The 12424-nt window shown below is 43.9% G+C and overlaps 1 protein-coding gene across 1 annotated transcript in view; it reads right to left on the reverse strand.

Moving 5' to 3' along the window:
- Positions 1-12424, reverse strand: part of caprin1b (cell cycle associated protein 1b) — a 204275-nt gene that overhangs the window by 129428 nt on the left and 62423 nt on the right. Inside the window, exons 6-7 of the mRNA XM_078549580.1 lie at positions 2759-2893; positions 696-748 (exon numbers count right to left, since the gene is read on the reverse strand). Coding sequence (XP_078405706.1) covers positions 696-748; positions 2759-2893 — 188 coding nt within the window. The remainder of the gene's footprint in view (positions 1-695; positions 749-2758; positions 2894-12424) is intronic.

Below are 12424 nucleotides of genomic sequence, written 5' to 3' on the forward strand. Positions count from 1 at the left end.
CATCTGATTCATCCAATCTGCATGTAGATTAAAATCGCCCAAGGTTATTGCAGTACCTTTCTTACAAGCCCCAATTATTTCTTCCCGTATACTCTGTCCTACAGTGTAATTACTGTTAGGGGAGCTATAGACTACTCCCACAAGTGTCTTCTTACCTTTGCTACTTCTTACCTCTATCCTAAATGATTCTACATTTTGATCTTTAGAACTAAGGCCACTGTTCACTATTTAACGAATGTCATCCTTAGTTAATAGAACTTTCCCTCCACCTTTTCCTTCTATTTTGAGGGGGCTTAAAAGGGTAGTTGATGAGAGGATGTTCCCATTGTGGGTGAATCTACAACCTGGGGCAACAGTTTCTTTTAAGCTGATTTAAGACTTCTAAGAAACTTCTTCTCTCATTGGGTTGTTAATCTTTGTAAGTCATCACCATAGAGAACAGTGGAGGCTGAGTCAATGAATATATTCAAAGCTGAGTGAGAGAGATTTTTGAACTAGAAAGGAGTCAAAGGTTAAGGTAGGGAGGGGGAGGTAGTAAAGTGGAGATTAGACCACAATCAGACCAGCCATGGAGCAGGCTCAAGTGGTCAAATGGCCCACTCCTGGTCCTATTGCTTATGCTACATTTTTAGCAACTAGTTTATCCCAGTCACACTGCTGTAAAATCTGGTAACTAGAAATAGGATGTCACTCACCTCTCTTGCTTCTACATCAGTTTGCTCCACATATTCTTCAGCTGCTTCAGGCTCTGCAAAAGTATGGTTAAAATAATATGTTATTTAAGTCAAAACAGGACACATGAAAAAATATAAAAGACTTGCATTTATATTGCACCTTTCACAAACTTGTGACATCCCAAAGCACTTTATAGCTCATCAAGTACTTACGAAGTCCAGTCGCTGTTGTATTGAAGGAAATGCGGCTGCCAATCTGCGCGTAAGGTGCCACAAACAGAAATGAGATAATGACCAGATAATGTTTTAGTGATTTTGGCTGAGGATGAATAGGTAACAGGACACCAGGGAGAATGCCCCTACACTTCTTCAAATTAGTGCCAAGTGATCTTTTGGATCCACTTGAGAGGGCAAGACAGGGCCTCAGTTTACGCTTGAGCATTGCTGAAAAAAAAAGAGACATGTTAAAGCTGTTCGTCTTGCACCCATCAGGCCATGTGTCCTGATGAGGGTAAGAAGGAAAGATTCGACATGTCTCTTTTTTCAGCAATGCTCAAGTTCTGTCCTAACAAACGACAACTTGAGCTTAAATTCCAAAGAGCAACAGAGCGGGAAAGCCTTGCGTTTCAAAGAGAAAGAGAAAAAAGAGAAACTAGAACTACAAATTAGAAAGAAAATTTGAACAGGACCAAGAGTTTGATTACACGAACTGGGAGTAGCAGAGAGACTTGACCAGTCAGTTTTAACTCAGTTTTGATTTGGCAAGGAATATTCACCTGGCGCCCAAATGTAGTGAGAAAGGAATTGCAATTTATTTTGTATCTTTTGAGAAATTTCTTACAAAGTTACAATAGCCAGGAGAAATTTGGATTTTTTTTTTAAAGAGTATTTTGGTAGGGGAAGTGGGGGAAGTTTATTCAACCCTTTCAATCTGCAGATTACTATACAGTTAAGATGGCTGTGCTTAATGTATATGAGTTAGTTCCAGAAGTTTACAAACAGAAATTAGAAAACCGAGGAAGAGAGAGAATCTGAAGAAAGAAAACCTGTTGCCAGGCTCCTCAAGAGTAATGAAATGCAAGATGCATTTGAGTTTTTAATCAGGTGAGATGTGTATCATGGGCAAATCATGTTAGCTGTAAGAGATAGTGACTGGACTGATACACAAGGCATACCATCTCATAAGTCACATACTCTTCATTAAAATCAGAGCTAATTTGGATATTTAAATAGAAGTCACACTCAGTCACTCATACAAATTAGGGCAATTTGCAGCTAAGTTTTTGTTCATAAACAAAAATGAAAACAAAGGAAGGCAGGAGCAATCATTTTTGCTTGCTTTGATACCACTTTTTCAGGTAAAGTGCAGTCCAGTTGAGCATGTAACTATCTGTTCTAAATAACTGTTATGTAGGAAGACGTCTGGGTGTTTGTTTTCACGGGTCAGATGTGGGTACACTATGGGACCTTGGTGCCATCATTTATTTATGTAAATTTATGTTTCCCATTTTGTTCCCAGCTTGCTGATACAAAATAGATTTGGGTGTTCTGAAATTAGGATTTTCCACTGATGAGGCAACACCGGCGAGAACAGTTCTTGCAAGTCTCCAAATGATCAAGAACAGAGGGAAAAAAAACAAATAAGCAGTACAAGAATAAGTAGGACTAAGCTGAGATTCAAAAGTTAGGTCTTGGGGAGTCACATTGCCCACTGTGGCATTTTGAACTTCACTTTTAGAGAGCATTATACCTCCAAAAAGAGACAGTTAATGAATGAGGTGCACAATAATATTTATAAAATGGCATTAATTAGAATCTAAAACCTATGTGAATCTATAAATCCATGTTAAAATATCTGATTTAAGTGTAAAAAAATTCATGATTACTAAGGCATGAATAAGCATATAGGGGAAGGGAGGGAAAATGTCAGTGAACCAAGGCACGAGGTTTGTGACCTACAATGGAACAGATTTTGTAACCAGCATGATTAAAAGCTTCTGCAAAGTAAAAAGCAATATAACACATTAAAATTCATAAAATGCAAGTACTCTATTTAGCTGGAAAAGACCATACTAGTTTTATACCTGGTTCTGGAGGCTGTTCTTCAACAGGTACAGGGGACGGTTCCTCCTCTTCACACACACCATTCTGGTGATTATGAATGCTGTCAAAGTAGCCACTCTGTAGCAGCCTGTTGACAATTGCCTTCAGGCTTTTATCTGCAAATTAGAAATTACTTCAGTATTTGACTGTTCTGAAACAAATACTTTATGCTGCTCATTCTTGATGTCATTTGCCCTACACACCTCGGGCTAAGGTACTTTATCCACCAATGAGAAATTATCAGACTGTGTTCTTATCTGGAATTATTTACCATGTAATGTCTTAGTCGAAGTGAACTCTATCCAATTTCATACTGCAGAAATTTGCATGTGCAGTGAAGCTTTATAAATAGCCTCAGTTCAAAGGACAAACTCTTCTGCCTTTTTAAAATCTAAACTTCAATTCCAAAGATTAAAAGCTACATCGCTTTCCCAAGAGGAAAAAAGTTCCAGCATGTTGAATTTAAGGTGTTACCTTTAATGTGAATCAAATGCCCCAATGGGAAATGCAGAAGATAGCAAGATATGCATATACCAAAATATTTGATTAATCACGTTCATGAAAGGGTCAGAGCTCCACAAATTGAAATTTTTAAAAATTCATTCATGGGGTGCGGGCAAATCAGCAGAGGCATTAGTGGAGTACAGAAAGTGTAGGATGGAGCTTAAGAAAGCAATTAGGAGAGCAATGAGGGGATATGAGAAAGCTCTGGCTGGTAAAAGTAGGGATAATCCCAAAATATTCTATAAGTATATCAATGGGAAGAGGATAACCAGGGAAAGAGTAGGGCCCATTAGTGACCATGGGGGCAATCTATGGGTAGAGACAGAGGACAGTGGTAGAGTGTTGAACGAATACTTCACATCCGTCTTCACCCAAGAGAATGAGGATGAAGGCATCGAACTCGAGGAGAGAGACTGCGAGGTTCTTGAGCAAATTGATATAGGGAGTGACAGGGTATTGGAGGTGTTAGCAGGCTTAAAAGTGGACAAATCTCCAGGTCTAGACAATTTGTGCCCCAGGCTGCTGAGGGAGGCAAGGGAGGAGATCGCAGGGGCTCTCCCAAATTTTTAATTCCTCTCTGGTTATGGGGAGGTGCCAGAGGACTGGAGAACAGCTAATGTGGTTCCGCTATTTAAGAACAGTTGTAGAGATAAGCCAGGGAACTACAGGCCAGTGAGTCTCACGTCAGTGGTAAGGAAACTATTAGATTCTCTCCTTCAATATTTTCTCTATCCCCACTTGGAGAGGCAAGGTTTGAACAAGGATAGTCAGCATGGCTTTGTCAGAGGGAGGTCATGCCTAACAAATTTGATTCAACTTTTTTGCGGTGGTGACCAGGTGTGTAGATGAGGGTAGTGCAGTTGATGTAGTTTATATGGATTTCAGCAAAGCCTTTGACAAGGTCCCACATGGAAGACTTATAAAGAAGGCAAATGGACATGGGATACAGGGTAATTTGAAAAGGTGGATTCAAAATTGGCTTAGTTCTAGGAAACAGAGGGTGATGACAGAAGGATGTTTCAGTGACTGGAAGCCAGTGTCCAGTGGCGTACCACAGGGATCTGTGCTGGGTCCCCTATTATTCATCATTTATATAAATGACATAGATGACTATGTGGGGGGTAGGATTAGTAAGTTTGTGGATGACACAAAGATTGGCCGGGTGGTTAACAGTGAGGTTGAGTGTCTTGGGCTACAGGAAGATATAGACGGGATGGTCAAATGGGCAGATAAGTGGCAGATGGAATTTAACCCTGAAAAGTGTGAGGTGATACACTTTGGAAGGAGTAATTTGGCAAGGAAGTATTCAATGAATGGCATGACATTAGGAAGTTCTGAGGAACAAAGGGACCTTGGCGTGTGTGTCCGGAGGTCTCTGAAGGCAGAGGGGCAGTGAAAAAGGCATATGGGACACTTGCCTTTATCAATCGAGGCATAGATTACAAAAGTAGGGAGGTCATGTTGGAGTTGTATAGAACCTTGATGAGGCCACAGCTGGAGTACTCTGTGCAGTTCTGGTCGCCACATTATAGGAAGGATGTGATTGCACTGGAGGGAGTGCAGATGAGATTCACCAGGACGTTGTCTGGGATGAAACATTTAAGTTATGAAAAGAGGTTGGATAGACTTGGATTGTTTTCGTTGGAGCAGAGGAGACTGAGGAGCAACCTGATCGAGGTGTACAAGATTATGAGGAGCATGGACAGGGTGGATAGGGAGCAGCTGTTCCCCTTAGTTGAAGAGTCAGTCACAAGGGGGCATAAGTTCAAGGTGAGGGGCAGGAGGTTTAGGGGGAACGTGAGGAAAAACTTTTTCACCCAGAAGGTGGTGACGGTTTGGAATGCACTGCCTGGGAGGGTGGAGGCGGGTTGCCTCACATCCTTTAAAAAGTACCTGGATGAGCACTTGGCACGTCATAACATTCAAGGCTATGGGCCAAATGCTGGTAAATGAGATTAGGTAGGTAGGTCAGGTGTTTCTCACGTGTCAGTGCAGACTCCATAGGCCAAAGGGCCTCTTCTGCACTGTGAGATTGTGATTCTGTGATTTACTGCCCATCCCTAATTGCCCTTGAGGTGGTGGTGGTGAGCTGCCTTCCTGAACCGCAGTCCATGTGATGAAGGTACACCCACAGCGTTGTTATGGGGGCCAGGGCCGGGGCGGGGGGAGGAGGAGAGAGTGTTCTAGGATTTTGACCCAGTGATAGTGAAGTAACGGCGACATATTTCCAAGTCAGGATGGCAAGTGACTTGGACAGGAACTTCTAAATGATGGTAGTGGTCGAGAATTTGGTAGGTGCTTTCGAAGGAGCCTTGATGAGTTCTTGCAGTGCATCTTATAGATGGTACACACTGTTGCTACTATGCGTCGGTGGTGGAGGGAGTAAATGTTTGTGGATGTGGTGCCAATCAAGAGGGCTGCTGTGACCTGAATGGTGTCAAGCTTCTTGAGTGCTGTGGGAGGTGCACTCATCCAGGCAAGTGGGGAGTATTCCATCACACTCCTGACTTGTGCCTCGCAGATGGTGGACAGGCTTTGGGGAGTCAGGAAGTGGGTTACTCGTCACACTATTTCTAGCCTCTGACCTGTTCTCGTAGCCACGGTATTTATATGGCTAGACCAGTTCAGTATCTAGTCAATGGTAACCCCCCAGGATGTTGATAGTGGGGGATTCAGTAATGGTAATACCATTGAACATTGAGGGGTGATGGTTGAATTCTTTTTTGGAGATCGTCATTGCCTTACACTTGTGGGTCATAGAGGTCCACAGCATAGAAAAAGGCTCTTCGGCCCATCGAGTCTGCACCGGTCAATCAAGTACTGAACTATTCTAATCCCATTTTCCAGCACTAGGCCCATAGCCTTGTATGCCATGGCATCGCATGGCACATCCAAATACCTCATAAATGTTCCGAGGGTTTCTGCCTCCACCACCCTTTCAGGCAGTGAGTTCCAGATTCCCACCACCCTCTGGGTGAAAGAATTCTTCCTCACATCCCCTCTAAACCTCCTGTCCCTTACCTTAAATCTATGCCCCCTGATTAATTGATCCCTCCACCAAGGGGAAAAGTTCCTTCCTGTCTACCCTATCTACGTTCCTCAGTCTTATACACCTCAATCACATCCGTCCTATAATGCAGATTCCGGAACTGCACTTAACACTCTAGCTGTGGCCTAACCAGCGTTTTATACAGTTCCAGCATAACCTCCCTGCTTTTATATTCTATGTCTCGGCTAATAAAGGCAAGTATCCCATATGCCTTCTTAACCACCTACCTTCAGGGACATGCACACCAAGGTCCCTCTATCCTTGGTACTTCCCAGGGTCCTACCGTTCATTGTGTAACCCGTGCCCTGTTTGTCCTGCCCAAGTGCATCACCTCATACTTATCCGGATTAAATTCCATTTGCCACTGATCAGCCCATCCGACCAGCCCATCTATATCCTCCTGCAATCTAAGGCTATCCTCCTCACTATTTACCACTCCACCAATTTTCATCTCATCCGCGAATTTACTGATCAACCCTCCTACATTCAAGTCTAAATCGTTTATATATACCACAAACAGCAAGGGACCCAACACAGATCCCTGTGGAACCCGGCTGGACACAGGCATCCAGTCACAAAAACATCCATCGACCATCACCCTCTGCTTCCTGCCACTCAGCCAATTCTGGATCCAATTGGCCAAATTGCCTTGGATCCCATGGGCTCTTACCTTCATTATCAGTCTCCCATGTGGGACCTTATCAAAAGCCTTGCTGAAGTCCAAGCAGACTACGTCAAATGCATTGCCCTCATCTACACACCTGGTCACCTCTTCCAAAAATTCAATCATATTGGTCAGACATAACAAAACCATGCTGACAGTCCTTGATTAATTCCTGCCTCTCCAAATGTAGATTAATTGTGTCCCTCAGAATTGCTTCGAATAGGTTCCCCACCACTGAGGTTAGACTGACTGGCCTGTAGTTCCCTGGTTTATCCTTCCTCCCTTTTTGAATAACAGTACCACGTTGGCTGCCCTCCAGTCCTCTGGCACCTCACCTGTGGCCAGAGTGGTATTGAAAATTATTGCCAGCGCCCCTATCTCCTCCCTTGTCTCACTCAACTGCCTAGGATACATTTCATCCAGGCCTGGAGATTTATCTACTTTTAAGCCTGCCAGACCACATAGAACCTCCTCGCTTTCTATGCCAATTTCTTCAAGTATATCACAGTCCTTCTGCCAGATTTCCATACCCACGCCGTCCCTCTCACTCGTGAACACCGACATAAAGTATTCATTTAGAACCCTTACCTACGTCTTCCGGCTCCACACACAAATTACCAATATGGTCCATAATGGACCCTGCTCTTTCCCTAGTTATCCTCTTGCTCTTTATGTACTTGTAAAATAACTTCGGATTTTCCTTTATTTCACCTGCCAATGTTTTTTCGTGCCCCCTTTTCACTTTCCTAATTTCATTTTTAAGTTCCCCCCTATACATTCTATACTCCTCTAGGGCTTCCACGGTTTTGAGCCCTCGGTGTCTGCCATAAGCCTCCCTTTTTCTCTTTATCCAATCCTGTATATCCCTCCACACCCAGGGTTCCCTGGATTTGTTGGTCCCACCCTTTATATCTTTACCGGAATATATTGGCCCTGCACTCTCCCTATTTCCTTCTCGAATGAGTCCCACTGCTCTGATGCAGATTTACCTAAAGGTAGCTGCTCCCAGTCCACTCTGGCCAAATCATAACTGATCTTATTAAAATCAGCCTTCCCCCAATTTAGAACTCTGATTTCTGGCCCAACCTTGTCTTTTTCCATAACAACCTTGAATCTAATGGAGTTATGATCACTATCTGCAAAATGCTTCCCCCCAATGATTCCTCTACCACTTGACCGGCTTCATTCCCTAAAATTAAGTCCAGGACCACCCCCTCTCTTGTAGGGCCTTCTACATACTGGCTTAAAAAGCTCCCCGGATGCATTTTAAGAATTCTGCTCCCTCTAAACCTATCACACTATGACTGACCCAGTTAATGTTGGGGAAGTTGAAACCCCCCACTATTACTACCCTATTATTTTTACACTTCTCTGAAATTTGCCTACATATCTGCTCTTCTATTTCTCTCTGACTGTTTGGGGGCCTATAGTACACTCCCAGCAATGTGATTTTTCCCTTTCTGTTTTTACGTTCTACCCATATGGCTTCATTTGAGAAGCCTAAGATGTCATCCCTCCTTACTACTTAAAATTGCTTCCTTGATCAATATTGCGATACCCCCTCCTTATACCTCCTTCCCTGTCTTGCCTGAAGACCCTACATCCTGGTCGTGCGAATGTTACCTGCCACTTGTCAGCCCAAACCTGGATATTGTCCAGGTCTTGCTGCATTTGGACATAGTATCTGAGGAGTCGCAAATGGCACTGAACATTGTGCAATCATCAGCGAATGTCCCCACTTCTGACTTTATGATGGGAGGAAGATCATTGATGAAGCAGCTGAAGATGGTTGGGCTGAGGACATTGTCCTGAGGAACTCCTGCAGTGATGTCCTGGAGCCGAGGTGACTGACCTCCAACAACCACAACCATCTTCTTTTGTGCTAGGCATGACTCCAACCAGCAGAAAGTTTCCCCCTGATTCCCATTGACTCATGTTTTGCTAGGGCTCCTTGATGCCACACTCGGTCAAATGCTGCCTTGATATCAAGGGCAGTCACTCGCACCTCAGCTCTTCAGCCCATGTTTGAACCAAGGCTGTAATGAGGTCAGGTGCTGAGCAGCCCTGCCAGAACCCAAACTGGGCGTCAGTGAGCAGGTTATTGCTAAGCAAGTGCCGATTGATAGCATTGTTGATCACCCCTTCCATTACTTTACCGATGATCGAGAGTAGACTGATGGGGCGGTAAATGGCAGGGTTGGATTTGTCCTGCTTTTTGTGGACAGGACATACCTGGGCAATTTTCCACATAGCCGGGTAGATGCCAGCATTGTAGCTGTACTGGAACAGTTTGGCTAGGGGCACAGCAAGTTCTGCAGCACAGGTCTTCAGTACTATTGCTAAAATATTGTCAGGGTCCATAGCCTTTGCAGCATCCAGTGCCTTCAGCTGTTTCTTGATATCACATGGAGTGAATCGAATTGGCTGAAGACTGGCATCTGTGATGCTGGGGACCTCCAGAGGAGGCCAAGATGGATCATCCACTTGGCACTTCTGGCTTAAGGTTATAGCAAATGCTTCAGCCTTACCTTTTACAATGGTGTGCTGGGCTGCTCCATCATTGAGGATGGGGATATTTGTGGAGCCTCCTCCTCCAGTGAGTTGTTTAATTGTCCAACACCATTCGTGACTGGGTGTGGCAGGACTGCAGAGCTTAGAACGGATCTATTGGTTGTGGGTCACTTAGCCCTGTCTATCAATTGCTGCTTATGCTGTTTGCCATGCAAGTAGTCTCGTGTTTTTGCTTCATCAGGTTGACACCTCATTTTTAGGTATGCCTGGAGCTGCTCCTGGCATGTCCTCCTGCACTCTTCATTGAACCAGGGTTGATCCCCTGGCTTAATGGTAATGGTAGAGTGGGGTATATGCTGGGCCATGTGTTTGCAGATTGTGTTCGAGTACACTTCTGCCACTGCTGATGGCCCACAGTGCCTCATGGATGCCCAGTCTTGAGCTGCTAGATCTGTTCAAAATCTAACCCATTTTGCACAGTAATAGTACCATACAACGCGATGGGGGTTATTCTCAATGTGAAGCCAGGACTTCGTCACAACGACTGTGCGCTGGTCACTCCAACCGATACGGTCATGGACAGATGCATCTGCGGCAGGTAGATTGGTGAGGATGAGGTCAAGTATATTTTTCCCTCTTGTTGGTTCCCTCACCACCTGCCACAGACCCAGTCTAGCAGCTATGTCATTTTCGACTCGCCCAGCTCGGTCAGTAGTGGTGCTACTGAGCCACTCTTGGTGATGGACATTGAACTCTCCCACCCAGAGCACTTTGTGCCCTTGCCACTCTAAGTGCTTCCTCCAAGTTGCGTTCAACATGGAGGAGCACTGATATACCAGCTGAGGGAGGGCAGTACATGTTAATCAGCAGGTTTCCTTGCCCATGTTTGACCTGATGCCATGAGACTTCATGGGGTCCGGAGTCGACGTTGAGGGCTCCCAGGGCAACTCCTTCCCAACTGAATACCACTGTGCCACCACCTCTGCTGGGTCTGTCCTACCAGTAGGACAGGACATACTCAAGGATGGTGACGGTGATGTCTGGGACAGTATTGGTAAGATATGATTCCGTGAGGATGACTATGTCAGGCTGTTGCTTGACTAGTCTGTGAGACAGCTCTCCTAATTTTGGCACTAGCCCCCAGATGCTAGTAAAGAGGACTCTGCAGGGTCGACAGGGCTGAGATTGCCGTCGTCGTTTCAGATGCCTAGGTCGATGCTGTGGTTCGTCCAGTTTCATTCCTTTTTTGCAATTTTGTAGTGGTTTGTTACAACTGAGTGGCTTGCTAGGCCATTTCAGAGGGTATTTAAGAGTCAACCACATTGCTGTGGGTCTGGAGTCACGTGTAGGCCAGACCAGCCAAGGGCAACAGATTTCCTTCCTTAAAGGACATTAGCCCAATCAGCCCAATTGTCGAACAACTTATTCTCAAGCTACACAGCAAGACACAACTGACTAGATTTAGAAAAGTGAAATAGATTGGCCAGAGTTCTGATCTGTATGCAATTAACATTGAACAAAAAACCTCCAAAGATGAACAATGCCCAAGTTTAAGTTTCACATGGTTAAATGAGACATCTTTAATGTGCATTCCAAAAAAGTGAACCGTTATTTTCAAACAGGGTGGAGAGGGAAGAAAGAATCCAGTGAGTTTCCTCAGTCACATTTATAATGACAAACATAACAATGGTGACCCTAATAATTATTGCACACACAGTTAGTCTTATAACACTTATTTAAATATTTCAAAATTAATAGGCTACTGACTACAGATTTTCATCCAGTCTGCATTCCCTGAAATTTTATTCTACAAGAATTGCTTGCTATGCAATCATTCTGCTGCAATCTAAATGATTGATTTATGTCTTGCCATTTCAAATCCCTTTGACTGGGTTTGTCACTTTGGAACTAATTATATGTGCTTCCTCTCAAACCAATGTCCATGGCCACCCTTTTTCCACACATTGTGTGCTGGATCGCTCTTAGGCTCTTTACACTAACCTCAGATCCCCAAGATTTTGTCCCATTTCCTGCTCTGTACTTTCATGACTCCCTTCATTCATTATTCATTTTTTTATGATTCTAGTCTGTATTCATCCAACTCCTTCAGATCTCATGCCCTCAGCAAATAATGTCAAGTGTCACCTGAACTAGGTTGATAGCAATCGTGTTTCTGAATCAGAAGATTGTAGGTTCAAGTCGCACTCCAGGATTTGAAAACCATCTAGGTGGAAATCACTTCCAGGGCAATACTTGCATTTCTGTACCACCAGAAGTCATGTCTTTTAAATGAGACATTGAACCACTGGTTACGGTGGACCTAAGATACTTACTATTCAAACAGGGCAAAATTTTTTCTGGACAATGTACCTCCCTCGATCAATACAATTATTTGCAGTTTCTTGTTGTCCATGAATTATCTGTCACACAGTACAGCACAGGAGGCCATTCAGCCCACTGAATCTGTGACAATTCTAAGAGTAATCCAGTTAGCATCATTACCCTCCAAACCTCAGCAACTTTTTTCTCCTTCGGGTATTCATCCAATTCCCTTTGACAGCTACAATTGAATCTGTTTCTACTACCCTATAGGCACCGCATTCCAAATCTTAACTATTTGATGAGTTTTTTTCCCCTCATGTCACTTCTGCTTCTTTTGTCCATGCCCTTAAATCCATACTCTTTGGAGTGCAGGGATTCAGCCAGTGGTAGCTTCTTTTTATTTATTATATCTTAGCCCTTAATTTTTTAAGCCTTCTATGTGCTTAGGAAACCAACCCCAGCTAATCCAGTTTATCTATGTAACTGCAACCCTTTATCACTGGAGCCATTCTCGTAAACATCTTCTGCATCCACTCCAAAAGCCTTTACAACTTTCCTAAAATGCGGTGCCCAGAATTGGGCACAATAATCCAGCTG

This window comes from Cetorhinus maximus, chromosome 9 (assembly GCF_964194155.1).
Source record: "Cetorhinus maximus chromosome 9, sCetMax3.hap1.1, whole genome shotgun sequence".
NCBI lineage: Eukaryota > Metazoa > Chordata > Chondrichthyes > Lamniformes > Cetorhinidae > Cetorhinus > Cetorhinus maximus.